Raw genomic sequence first — 15,207 nt, 5'->3', positions numbered from 1 at the left:
GCTGACAAAGCCACACATTCAACTGATCTGCTACCCGGCCACATGCAATATGAGCATAAAAACGCAGTGTGCAACCACACACATATCCAGCCATTTGATGTGGTCTTAAAGTGTCAGGGCTGCTCCATCGCCGTCAGTCCGGCCCTATAATAGATTTTGTGGGAAAAAACACCCCAAAAAAAGCTGCCATGAGTAGATGTATCGCACCTGTAATGGAGGTATGTATAAAGGCTTATATAAGCATGATTTCAGTCACTGCACATATCATGTGCTTTATACTTAACTACACTAAACGTTCAAGTTGCTTGTTGAGTTGTCTGGTTTTTATGTAAATTGATGAACACCCTGCAGCAACACAGCTCTTCTTTTCTAACCTGACATTTCCATTGTGTTAAGCTACAATAATTTTTTACAATAAAAATAAGTGTATATATATATATATATATATATATATATATATATATAGGACCGACCATTTTGCGGGCAAAAGTGGAAAAGGCAGGAACCGGCAGGTTCCGGTTTCTGCCTTTGCCACTTTTGCCTGCAAAATGGTCGGCCCTATATATATGAGTTGATACATACATTTATTTTATAGAATATATGTGTGTGTATGTGTGTGATTGTGTGATGTATGGTAGATGAGTTGACCCTACTTAAGTAGCATTCAGATAATCAGATAAACCATGAATAGATCAGTAAGGCTAGGTACAGTTGAAAGAGTTGCACAGCTTCCCAGGATCAAGACACTTGATTTAAGCTTACAGGAACTGTTAAGAAAGCTTGTACTTAACCTGTTCACCAAAATCATACCTTGGCTAATTATTTAGCTACTTTTTTCTGTTTCCTACATTTGAAAGCATGGATACATATATGGAACCATTTCTTGTCTCAGTCTGGTCCCATGACAAACCTTATCTAAAGTTACTTCCATTTTGTGGTGATAACAGGTAGACTCCGCGGCTGGGTGACTAGGTATAAGGAGTTTGGCAATGTGTCTCCACTTAGCCTGGTACTATTATTGTGCAAGAACTCCCTGCTTCTGAGAACACCATGGTCAAATGACTTAAAAGATCAGGCCAGCATGTGGAGTCAGTCATGTAGGCGGGGTCAACTCTACATTGGGTGTGGCTAGCCCTAAACAGTATCAAGTGGGAAGGGAGTGTGCAGGGAGTGGGCGTGGCTAAAAACAGCAGAGAAAGAGAAAAATGAGCCAGAGACCCAGGAGCAGTGCTCTAACCAGAGACACCAGGTCAAGCCTGGGGGATTCTCAGATACCAATATACATTTTACTGTGTTAAATAATTAATTTGTTGCCCCTTCCCAGTTATGCTTTATAAAAGAATGTGACCCCACAATTTAAAGAAAAGCTAATAAAGGTAGACAATGCAGTTTAGTTCATCAGTTCTTCTGGTTGGCTTTCGCTTCTGCTATAAGAGAATAAATTACACTTAATGTATCCCGGTAGGAAAGTGGACATGCAATAAATCACAGCCTATTCATGGCCAAATAGTAACGTTTTACCAACTACTACTACTTTTCATTATTAATGATATTGTCAGTGTAGAGGGGATTTTTTTCTAGAACAATGAAGTACAATGACAAAAGACCGCTGTGTATATTTTAACCACCAGCCATGATATTAACAAGATTTGTTGCTGTTTAGATCAAAAGTTCTACAGGACATTAATCTATGAAGACAACCAGGGAATGCATTAGAAAGAGCTAGCGTGTCACAAGTAATGAGGTAGTTTTACACACTTAATATTTTTAGGCCCAGACAAGGAGGATTAGTGTAACGATGTAGATGTGGCAGGTTTGAAACCAGTCTCTAAAGCACTTTGTCTCTTCCATTTTCTATCAAGTATTGGATATTTGTGTTTCACCAACAATAAGCAATATTCATCATTGTACATTTTTTGTTGGTCCTAAATGAATGTGCTAGTCATAGTTTGAAGATTTGTCAACATTTAAGTAGTGTGTAATTCTATAAGGCCTGCTATGCTTACCCTCAACCTAAGGCCACCAGAAAACCACAGAAAAGTGTTCCCTATTCCAAAAACAATAAGCACACAGAAACCCATTAGACTGACAAGCGTTCAGAAGCATGGGATATACACATGGACAAACACAAGCATCGACACACTCTTGCAAACTGATATATACGTAGACACAATGTCACTAATGGCACATGTCTTATCCTCTCTCTGCAATGATCCTGAGGGTGCCTCATAGTGGCCATGTAGGCATTTAACACATCCTCTTCTTAAGCCATAGTGCCGTGACCTTTAAGGCTGATGCTGACCCTGACTGTTCCATTGATATAGATTTTAGATTAACAAGGATTGCTTTAATGAGGATCCTCCTTTTTCTTTGGTCCTGATATAGTTCGGAAAGGATCTTATGTATCATATGTGATATGGGTTTCTTACCAGATCTTTCAGTTCATCTGAGAACTGCTCATTTATTAACAGTAGATGTTTCTTTATCTTAAGCCGTATACCAGAGCCAAATGTTCTTCATACATGTAACCACTTCCTGATTTTACTTTTTACCTTTTCTTTCACCAAAGGTTCAGGAATCTGCTGATCTGTGAATTGGGGTTAAGAATTAGGATGTGGTTAAATATTCTGTTTCTGTAGTAGAAACATTTTTTCTGAAATGAGAATTTAAAAAGACATGAGCAAATATTACATAACTTCATGATACACTGAAGAATGTTTACAAAAGTTGAGTACATTGGCTAACCAATCCTGCCTTTAACACGTTAAGGCATTATATAATAGGATTAGATTGAATAGATCAGTTTCAGAAAATTGGACACCCAAAATACACTTTTCACCATCGCAGAATGGTGTGTGCTGTGAAAAATTATTTCTCCCTTCCTGATTTTTTTCTATTTTTGCGTAGTTGTCACACTTGATACATGATGATTTCATGTATAGAAGGAAAAAGTAATTGCCCCCTTATTTACTAAATCAATCAATTAACCAAATTTAATTGATACCTGGGTTAAATTTCACTAGACACAACCAGGCATAATTACTGCCAGCCCTGTTGAAAAAAAATAGAACCTTGCAAAGTAAAGTATGCTAAGAGGTCTCAAAAGACAGCAAATGATGCTGCGATCTAAAGAAATTCAAAGCAGATGAGAAAAATAGTTATTGGCCTCTATCAGTCTGTAAAAGGGGTTAAGCCATTCCTAAGGCTCTGGAACTCCAGCGTACCCCGGTGAGACCCATTACCTACAAATGGAGAAAACTTGGCGGACCTTCCGAGGAGTGGTGTACCAAAGTTCCTCTAAGAGCTCATCACCGACTCCACGAAGTCACAAAAGAGCCCAGACTAACATGTAAAGAACCACAGCCCTCACTTGCCTCCGTTTAAGCCAGTGTTAACGATTCCACAATAAGAAAGAGACTATGTAAAAATGGCATCTATGGGAGAGTGAGAAAACCACTTCAGACCAAAAACACAAAGGCTCATCTCACATTCATGGAACCATGAAATCTGTTCTCTACCAGAAAATCCTGAAGGAGAATATCCAACCATCAGTTCACAACCTAAAGCACAAGCGCAGTTGGGTTTTACAGCAGGACAATGATCTGAAGCACAACGCCAGAACCAGGAGTACAAACCATAGGAGTTATTCACCAGATAGAATGCCGAAGGACTTTGATGATCCCGATAGTGTGGAGGCTCAGGTAGACATAAAGATGAGGAGATGAGTATAGGTATGAGGATACCTGTAGGCAGGAGATATCACAGTTGAGTCCACAGAACAGGAAACTCCAGGATGCCAGGTATGTAGGATAGGTAGTCAGTCAAAGTTTCAGTACACTAATAGCCAAGGTCAGTACACAGAGATGGTAGTCAGGACCAACCAGGTACGCTACCTAGAGCAGGTAACATGATCAAAAAATGTTGGGCAGAGAGTAGTCAAATAGGCTAGCAGTCACGTACAGGCATAAAGATCAATATCGCCAGAAAACAGGAACGCCAAACAACAATTCGTTAAGCGGGGACCACACTAGGGTATAAGAATACTGCCGTTTCTGGTTTACAACTAGACCACACATCTATTTCCTACAGAACTATAATTCTGTGGTAAGAGTGCAGAGAGATTTATCAGGGTGATTTATGAAAAGGAGCATAACATGATAGGCCTCATCTGTAATTATCACGTGAGTATTAAGACAGGTTACACAGACTACATTTAATTTCTCAGACTATATTTAAAATTTCACAGGATTATGAAAAATGCTATGTTAGATTCCATTTAAGAACATGATCTTGCATTGTGAAACACAACGTTTTCTGTCAGATAAGCCAAGCTACACACAGTGTTCTTCCAGGGAATCATTAAACACCCATAAATAGTGCTTCCCACATTATTAAGTTTTTGTATATAAAACATTTTTTCATCCTAGTCATCCATGCCGTCTTGATGCCAATGATAATACCAAGGCATGTGACTACCACTTAACCATATATTTTAATCAGTTGTGCATAAAATTCTACAGGGCTTCATAAAGGTTGCCACTTTGCTTGTTTAGGCATTGGCTTTTATTACTTAATTGCTTAACAACATTCAGGAACCCTGAGAAAATATTTTTGAAGCACTTTAAGTTGTGGTAGCGATGTTAAGTATGTTATGGTTCCATTTATTAATAGATGGTTAAAGAGAGTTTTCAAATAAACTTGCAGTGGTTAATTAATAAAACTGGTTTTAATGAAGTCTATTCGCCAAGAATTTGAGTGGTCAGCGGCATTACGAATTTACATGACTGACCAGATTCAACGTCAGTTGCCCCATTATGCTAGTTCTCGGATACTTCCTTTTGCCCTGAAATAATTTTGTCAAGAAACCATCTAGTGCCAGTGTGTTCTCAGTGACTTATTTATGGTGGGTGCTGCCCTAGGCCTGACCCTGGGACAGTATCCCCAACGGCCTCCTTCAACACTGCTGTCCTCACTGCAGAGTGCCAGTATATGACATCATATCATGGTTTTCCCACTGTTTAAGGCACATGGTACCTGGTAAATCGTAATGGAGGTTGTGCCAAGCAGGAACAACCCTCCATGGTGTAATTGGGCTTGTTTGGGAGATCAGAGGTCTCCATGGAAACTGGCCAACTAAGCAGTGGCAGAGGGGCTGCTGCTTCCTCAGACCTGCCTCTCTAGGCCTCGTCAGCCTAGACCAGAATGTGTGACTGTTTCTTCTGAATATAGGACATATGTTTTCTTTTGTGCAATTTTTATAAAAAATCGCTTAACCTAAATTGATCTTTCCTCTTAAATAAAGGATAGGTTGGTTTTACTAGCCTATCTTCCAGAATCAAAACAAGATTTAGCATTTGTTGTGATGAACTACTAGCTATTAGCACTCCGTCTCCTGTAATAATATGTGTTAATATCTAAATACTGCATGTTTATTTAGTTTAATGTCTCTTTTTTTACATATTCAAGGTTTATTGCAATATGGAAACAGCAGGTGGAGGTTGGACAGCAATTCAGCATAGAGAAGATGGAAGTGTGGATTTTCAAAGAGGCTGGAAAGATTACAAATTGGTAATTATAGAAAAGATTTTCAGTTATATGACAAATCCAAAATTGGCAACATATAATGTTTGATGAAAACAATAAAACAGAAGAAATTAAATCAAACAAAATTGCTTGTGGATTTTGGCACATAACTCGTTTTTCATTATCAATGTTTGTTTCTTGTCCTAAATATGGATATTGAAGATTTAAATTGGTCCCATTTGATCACATTGAGGAAATATTTGTCATTGGAATTATCTACCACAAATTAAAACACAATTAACCATAAAAAGCTGTTTAAAGTCTTTTGGATTCCAAATCACTGCAGCTATCGAAGGCGGACATCTTGTTTTCTAGAGTCACGGGCCACACAAACGTAATCTCATGTTAAGTCACATGTCTGGCTTGACTTCAACGTCCAGTTTTTGCTTCTTTTGCCAATGGCCAGGGCAGGGCCAAGTATATAACAGTTGTACCACTCGTCAAATATATCGGGACAACTGCTGTTATATAAAATTGCCTTCCCCCCAAACAATACCAATAAAGAACAATAGCAGAGTGAAAAAAGAAACAGAATAGGGGTTTAGTTTCCAATACTTCTACTGGTCAGATAAAGTCACATAAAGGATGAATGTACAAGACTGACAGTGTTACTACAGTCTCTTACTGACTGAAAGGATTGTGTTTGGTTAATGTAGCTGACTATCAATTAGGGCTTATAGAACAAACAGAGAACTTTGATACACGTGAACGATAAATATATTCATTCAAGGGGCAAGGTGCATAAGGAAAAATGTCAAAAATGGCATAAGAATTAATAGTCTCATGGACATTCATATATATGTCAGACATATAAATAAGCCAGCATTTCAACCTAAATTGGGCCAATGCAAAAAATGGTACATTAAAGAAATTGCTTATGGGACATTAATGCCTCACCTTGAATCGAAGCAAAAACTCCCTTAGTAGAACTTCTAAGTGATTGTGGCACAGGAAACTTTCTCAACGATTCTGAGCGACCTTACTCAATAATAATAGTAAACGAGGAAACAGGACACAGAGGGAACTTTCACAGAGTCCAGAATAGGTGCAAAGTGTTGCTTTTATTTTATACGTTTTCATGCTAGATAGCTCTTAGCTTAGTCATAGGCTAAGGCCTAATAATTGAAGGCTTGTGTCTTGAAACTTGCATCAGGTGATGCTAATCAATAATTAATTAGGGATGCTACGAAATTTCCTGAATATACCTTATGTGTTTTGCGTAATGATGTGTAATGATTCTGCTGCGCCACCATATTTTTTATGTTTCTGTTCATTTATAAATTGCCTAGGATTGGCTATGAGAAATAATTCAGATGGAAGGAATTTCAGCAAAAAGATGTATTTTTCGCCCATTTCGCTCTTACGGATGTAATGACAAACATAGAAGTGGGTGTAGGCCACCAGTTTTCCACCTCTAATATCCTTGCGTGACCTCAAAATCACAAATAGGGCATCTCTGGAAATGGGGTACCTTGTTCTAAAAACAGGGGATGGCTGGCCCCTTCTAGCCAAGGGACAAGCACAGCCAATTGCCTCTCCTCCCATCAGTAACACACAAGCACACACTTACTATACCACATACACACAGACACACTGACAAACACATACACACTCACATGTACACACACCAAGGCATACTATCACTACATCACACATCGCACCACCACTCACAATCCCTTTGACGTATACAATACAGAAACTCAGAAGGTTCTTTCTGAGAGAGTTACTCCAGAGAGAAAAATGCTACTTCTTGCCCCAGCTTGCAAATGGTGTGTGAAAAATACACATTTTATTTTTTTCCTATTTTTAGAAAAATAGATAAATGGCTATATAAAAATGACCCATGTGAAAAAACCAAGCTAGTCTACTTTTCAGAAACATATACTTTTGTGTAAAAGCCCTTATTAGGGTGCACTACCAGCATATTATATGCCAAGGAAAATGCCTTGAAAGTGAAATTAAAATTCTAGATATCCTATGTGTTTCCAAACGCCTGTAATTTGTATTATAGATATAAGTTTTGGGGACTTGTCCTTGACAAAAACAATATATAGTTTGTGTGGATAACCTAAATATGTAAGGGGGAAATTATGGTTCAACAAATATAGGGTGAAGAAAACCAAAAATGACAAATATTTCTAAAGAGCAGAGATGCCTTTTTTTGACAATATCAACTTGTGGCTGAAACAACTTGTCACATGAGATGGTGGATTTCTGGAGCATTTTTTCTGTTTATTAATGTTCTTTAATTTTAGAATGTAACAAATATACATTGCATTCCATTCATCTTACAGTCACCCCTCCAAACAGCAGTGACAATGCATTACTTGGTCATTATGTACAGTAGTACACCATGTTGATGAATTGGTAACAATATATATTTCCTTGTCTGTTTTCCCTCATAACTATCACATAATTGGTGATATCTATAGTTTCAGGATATAATTTAAAAGGGTAAATGTCTTCTGTTGGCATGTTCCATATATGAACAGCTGACTAGCACCCCCTATGTTTGTGGAGCAGTAATGAAACCTACATCATTCTAGACCAGGGGTGTCCAAGTTTTTTCTGCAGTGGGCCACTTCATCAGAATTGTATACGTTTGAGGGCCGCACTCATTTTTCACTGTGAGAAAATATGGCCTTTAATAAGATATGTAGATTAAAATAAAGTAAATGACACAAAACCTTTACTTTTCCTCTCACTGATTTCTGGGATTTCTGGGCCTACAAATTCAGGATTCTGGATAAGTAAAAATAAAATAGTTCTATTTATTTTAGCGATGCACTAAAATGAAAATTCTGGACCAAAACCAAAAATTCAGGGTTCACTTAGCCGAAACTGAAAGCGACCCCCCACACACTTTTAATAAAAGTAAGTTACACACCAAAATTGTACAAAAAAATTATATATTATGATTGTTAACAGCAATCTCAGGCATACCAGCATGTACTGGTTGGCTGGGCATTGTATTTTTTGTCCAATTTTAGTGTGTAACCACACTTTTATTAAAAGTAACACACCACAATTTGACAAAAAAAATCAACAATATGACTTGGCATGATAGGAGTGTGATTGCTAACAGCAAACACACTCTTTTTATACCCAGGCAACCAGTGAATGCTGGAACCTAGGCATGATGGGACTGTGATTGCTGTTAGCTGTTAGCAATCACACTCCTATCATCCCAAGTCAGCCAATACATTCTGGTACAGGGTGGCTGTAAGTGCAGACCCCATACTGCTGGCAGCATCAATACACAAGGGGGGCAGCTAGCCAGCTTTCAGCATGTACTGGCTGACTTGGCATGATAGGAGTGTGATTGCTAACAGCAATCACAGTCCCATCATGCCTATGTTCCAGCACTTACACATCCATGCTATCACACACACACCAATTCATTCATTCACAGATTCATTCCCTCAATCAGGCATACTCATTCACACAACCTACCCCACCCCCTTACCTGCTCTACAGCTCTCGATGCCGCTCACAGACTTCAGCATGGGGCGCGGTCTCCCTCGTTCTCCCCACAGAGGAAGCAGGACTGGAGCAGAGAATAGACCCTCTCACAAGTAAGCAGCAGGGCTCTTGTGATCCTGGCTGCCGATCTCACGCGGCCGCACCTCGAGGTTCCCGCATGTTGGACGCCCCTGTTCTAGACCTTTTCATATTGACATAATGTGTTTTATTTTGCTTGTTGTGCTTGGTTCAGTGGGTTTTTTTTCACTTTGAACACTTTGAACAAGCATATAGAATTGCTGGATAGATTTAAGATGTATCTATAGACAGGAAGCTATAAGCTGAAGGGCAGCATGACTAGGGATCTGAGCAAACTGTAGCCGGGTCATTCAGACTCTGCTACAAGACTTTTACAAGTATATTTAGCTATTTTGGCAATAACCTTTATAACATGGCAGGGTTAGGACCTTGACAGGAAATGGGAAGAAGTTTAGCAATTAGGGAAAGGAGACTTTCATTATTTTTACCTGGTGGATTGATAGAGAGAAATGCTACTACATCCCAGTACTAGACTAATATGTTCTTCATGAATGGGTTTATGGCTTGGAGTTTGGGTCTGTGTCCTCTCATGGACAGAGGCAATGCTAATACTCAATGGTGGATGTGAGGACATGGTGCTGCCCTCACATGGTGGTTCGGGAGGTGAAAACATTCATTGGACAATATTAGTGCATAGTAGTGTTTCTCTCATAGAATTTTAATGTGTGTAACATGCTGACAAGGCCCTCTTATTTTATGTATTATGAAAAAGTGCCGTGGCCATTATTATCCACATTTTGTGTCCGGGTGGTTATGTGCGTAAATGTATCAAGTGAGTTTGGACTTAAGGGGAAGGAAAGTTGAGGATTCCACTAGTCAACTCAATAGTGTTCTATTATTTTCTATTCTGTTATTATTTACAGTTTTTGAGGCCCACCTTCCTCTACTGTAATTCCTTCATCGTAATCTGTTACCATGTATCTATTTAAAGTGTCACTGTTTTTGTGGCTCCTATGTGATCCCTCATGTCAGTGTATGCCATGCTATATCCCAGTACGGTACTTAAAGATATATAAGAATTTGTTTATGTGTATTATTAAATATACACATCATTCCTGTATATGCTTGGTTCTGCGCTAGAGCACAGTATACCTTGTATATGATATGCATGATCTGTATTGTAATAAACTCAACATTCTTAACAGCTGTATGTATATAGGTTGGATGCACAGGTCCATGCACCTCCAACCTGAAGCTGTCCTCTTAAGCCGTGTCTAGATCAGTAGCCTCAAGCAAGTGAGGAAGACCATGTAACCATGGGCAAGGAACCAAAAAGTGACATACCTTGCCTCTCTTTTTTTGCTTGCCTTACACATGTTCATTTCTGCATTAGTCTAGATTATTTTGCTTGCAGAAGCAAAATATTTTTGCTGAAAAAAATATTTTGGCTCCTACTAATATAAAGTAACTGATCAAAAATATATAAACTTTTTTAATTGAATAAAACCTAAAATATTTAAGCAATGTAAAATATTTCAAAAAAAATATTTTACAATGGCAAGACACAGTTTCCAATGGAGACTAATGTTGTTGTATTGTATGTTTTTCTACTGATTGATTCCATATGTGGCATTCTTCAAGCAAGGAGGAGATACATTTAGGAACAGTTAAGTGGGGTAATATATTTCAATCAATTCCAATTTGTAAACAATATGCTATTGTGCGCTTCAGAGTTAGTGTACTGACTTAAAGAGCAATTGTTTGAAATGCTGTTAAGAAGAAGGAAAAAGGAAACACTGGATTGCATCAGATTGTGGCATCTTTATAAACATTATAGTCAACATATAATTTTTAAAATGTGCCTGGAATTTTTATATGTAAGATGTCTGTGTAGAAACGTAGTGGAAAATATGTGATGTGCCCTGCATAGAATAAATCACTATAAAATGTTCCTTTATATTCTGCTGCGCAACTAAGCAGTGAGTATCGGTAAGTGGTTGCAATGTTTGGATTTCCATAGAAAAATGACATTTACTAAAACCATCAAAACTCTTTGTAACACATAATGTAAGCCATAACATTTTTAATATCCCAATGCGGATTATTATAAGTATTTTATGAAATTTACTCCAGGACCGCCTCTGCGGGATGCTCTCAGAAGCGTCTCTCACTTTCTTCTGCACCCATCAGTGGTGACTGGTTTGCTGGAACCAAATTATTCATATAATAGCTGTATGTATGGGGGAATTCTGCAGAATCTACCATATGCATTTGACCCTCTCCGGCCCTACATTACTTTTGTCTGCTCACTATCATGCAGCCGGGCATATCTAGCCGGGCATTTGCCTAGTGTGCCCGATGGCCTGACCCCTGCAGGCAGTTAAGACCTGTGCACGTGTGGAAAGTGCTGCCATTTATTTCAATAGACGCACTTACCTTTCGCCTTCAAGCAGCCAATCATTGGCAAGAATACTGAGATCATGGAGGAAGAAGTGCTTTAGTATACATTGGTTTTTAGAGGGAGTGTCAGGGACTTTAGACTCTAAGTATTCTTTCACTAAAGTTCCCTTTGCGCCTATATGCAGAGGTCATGTACACAGAACAAATAGGTTCCCCCAGGGCTGGCCCAAGGCAACATGCCCCCCCCCCCTTATCTACCCTTCCTCTCCCTCCGTCCCTCGAGATCTTCTCCTTGTCATGCGGTGAGCCCGCCCCCTTGAGCGTCACGGTGCATCTTCAAGGGGGTGGAACGAAGAGCCGAACCGATCGGCACGCAGGCAAGCTTTTTAATAATTAAACGGCGGCGGTTTTACATCTGTGTTAAAACCGGCGGCGGTAGACAAAAAAGCGGCACTTGGGGCGGCAAAGTGCCGCCCCTTCAAAAGTGCCGCCTGGGGCAATTGCCCCAGTCTGCTCCATTATAGGGCCGGCCCTGGGTTCCCCTGTAACAAACTTAATGGTTGAGAAATTGGGACAAGTCTCTGCACTGGGGTCATTAATGATTAAATTCATCAGTGATTATTTGTAAATAATACCAATTATCAAAAATGTAGATAGTGTGGCAAAAGAGACAGGATATCAATTTAGTGATGGATTGATAAAAACAAGACATCATACACAATGCAGACAGAGATAATGGAGGAAGCCAAAAGCAGTGATTATTCTAATCATAGTCTAAATAATTCCTTCCAGGTCCATTCGCTTACTGGTGATTTCACATGATAGCAACATTAATCATGTACACAGCCACAAAGTTCTGCAGATCATGTAAATTCGTTTGCACGGCTTCAGCGAGGGATTTGTAAACAAAATGTCTGTTTTGTGGCCGTTTGGGATCATTCAACTTACATACCCCCTAACGAGTCCCTGAATGTCCTCAAACCGAGCGCTAGAATCAGATTTCTATCTGTGTGAGAATGAAAGCATTGTAATAGCTGTATAAAAGTGGTATAATAGCTATATAGAAAACTAGAATTTGACAGCAGGTAAGAAGAATTCCTCCTACCTAGTCTGCCCATTGTTTTGCAGATGTATTCCTTGCTATTGTATCAGGCTGCGCCATTAACCCTTTCGGCGCAACAGGTATAAAAAGCCTCTCTCTGGATTTCTACCATCTCTCCCAAATAAAATCATGCATGTCTTGTAACTACTAAATACATTCGAAAGGATATTTCATAATAAATAAATTAGGAAGAGCTTGATTTGCTATGTATAATACCAATACCTAGTTAAATCAATGAGATTCCTAGTTAAAAGTCTTTTTACTTATTAAATTCTGCATTAGGCAGCATTGAATATAGCTTCTGATTTGCTGCAGAAGGCTGAGGAAGAGCATAGTGAACTTTAGGGCTGTGATCTTATGTGTATAATGCATTTTGTTATGAGAAGAACATCATAAATAAGCTTAACAAGGGATACAACGTACTGTAGCTTCTAACTACCTAGTAATGTGCAATGTGTGACCATGGAGAGCTTTCTGAATGTTGTGTTGGTCATCAATTAAGATAACATAATAATAATATATATATATATATATATATATATATATAATATCCTTTATTTATTAAGTGCCAACATATCACACAGCACTGTACAATTAGAATGAGTGGTTAACAAATATACATTTTCACATACTGATAAACCAGAGTTTTAAGTAAGATAAAACACTACTGCACTGAATTAAGACTTAATCAGAAATCTGAAACACTTATTAGTATTCCATGCAAACAATTAAAAGTATACAGTATGTTTCTTGCCAACTATAACTAACTATAAATAAAGTATTAAATGTATTTGTGGTTTTCATCTGCCATATTTACAAGAAAATAAAACACACACAAAATAAAATGTATACATATTTATCTTTGAACTATAAGACAGTCAATATTTCATCATATTGTAGACTATCCACAATTTTAGGTATTTTGCTTTGGAATATCTTGATCAGCCTTTTGGCATTTGGGGAGTTAATGGCATTGCTGTTTAGCTGTTAATTACTTTATGTATAAAAGAAAGCATGATGGTCTTTTAACAACATTCGACTAGTTGGTGTGTCGTAAAGATAAATATATTTCGTTCTGCTGATTTTCCTCTAGGGATTTGGCAGCCCATCTGGTGAATTCTGGCTCGGGAATGAATTTATCTTCGCAATAACCAGCCAAAGGCAGTACTCTCTAAGAATCGAATTGACGGACTGGGAAGGAAATCACGCGCATTCACAGTATGACAGATTCCACATAGGAAACGAAAAACAGAATTACAGGTAAGTGACATGCAGAGACGTCGAACATGCAAACGTTCTTAAGAGATCCTATGACTCCCGGGAGAGGAGAAATGAATTAAAATGTAAAATTTTACATTCCTGTGACATGTTTTAGTTAGAAAAAAAATTCTAGAATAAAACTATGGGTGATTGGGTTTCAGTTGATGTCAAACATCAATAGAGAATGAAATGTGAATATTCTATAACATCAAAGTACAAGAATGGAACATTTACTTTAAATATACGTCGTGGCAATGTACAACAGAGAATGTTTAATGGAACATACAGAAAAAAATAACATAAATTAAAAACTGCGTGTAATACAATATGAATGCTTATACAGAAAATCATGTTATTTTTAGGAACAATTTCAATGGGAAATGGCCATTGAAAATGTTTAAAGATTGTCAACATCAAACAGGTTAAATCACTATTTAACCTTATTTTATGTTTTACTTTGGTCGTTTCCAAAACAACATTTTTTTTTCCAGCACAATAAAAACAATCCAACTTGTGATCATTTACCTTGTACAAAAAGTTTTTTGAAAACCATCAGTTTAATTAATCAAAATAATGGATGCCTCTAATTAGTGAATAGTGTAAGAAGCCTAATCTCTTGGCAAACAAATTAACCAGAACTATACAGTGTTTTTTACTGTGGTGTCTGGTAATGGTGGATTGGAAGGGCGACCATGGCCTATTTGAAGTCTAAAGTTCCCAACCCAGTCCTCAAGGTAAAGCAAGGAAAATGTTTCATGTATCTTGTCATTGGAAAAGAATGTCGGAAGTTCTTACCCCCATCCTGTTTGTAGGTTGGGAACCACTGGCACAGAGACACATTTACTAACTGTAAGTTGGGTGATGTATCGTAGATTGGTCACCTGCCTAAAGGACACTGACTTCTTAATTCTTGGAAATGTATTTCATTCTGAAAACGACTATAATATGGATAAGAAATTAAATGTAACCTTTTTTTTGTTTGTTTTTGAAGCTTCTTGCAAAAATTTATTTAGGAGATCCAGAGATGGGATTGTGATATTTTTGAGTCGCTCTGATAATAAACTGACTTTGAATATACTGAATGTGTGGATTGGGAAAAATATCATATATGGAACACACCGGAATTTGTTTTGTGCATACCAAAACAAAGGAGTGTCCCATCCTGCCACTAAAACCACTTAAATGTGCGTATGAATGATGGTCGCATGCTGTGTATTAATAAAAGCTAAATTATAAGATGAAATTGTTTAATGTTTTTATTAATAACTTTTAAACAAAGCAAAAGTAAAAATAAGAAACAATCAAATATAGTGCATATCTATAAAATGTTATTGTAAACCAAAAAAAGAGAAAATATCCCA

At 37.8% G+C, this 15,207-nt stretch overlaps 1 protein-coding gene across 1 annotated transcript in view; it reads left to right on the top strand.

Annotated features, from left to right (window-relative positions):
* The window catches only part of LOC149305623 (angiopoietin-1-like), a 129,951-nt gene that overhangs the window by 86,734 nt on the left and 28,010 nt on the right, over positions 1–15,207 (top strand). Inside the window, exons 6-7 of the mRNA XM_089477321.1 lie at positions 5,467–5,568; positions 13,680–13,846. Coding sequence (XP_089333447.1) covers positions 5,467–5,568; positions 13,680–13,846 — 269 coding nt within the window. The remainder of the gene's footprint in view (positions 1–5,466; positions 5,569–13,679; positions 13,847–15,207) is intronic.

The sequence above is a fragment of the Sceloporus occidentalis genome, unplaced genomic scaffold (genome assembly GCF_023333645.1).
Source record: "Sceloporus occidentalis isolate IW3139 unplaced genomic scaffold, rSceOcc1.0.p SCAF_11, whole genome shotgun sequence".
Taxonomy (NCBI): Eukaryota; Metazoa; Chordata; class Lepidosauria; order Squamata; family Phrynosomatidae; genus Sceloporus; species Sceloporus occidentalis.
The sequence above is the reverse complement of the archived record's forward strand: the minus strand, read 5'-3'. Positions and strand labels throughout refer to the sequence as shown.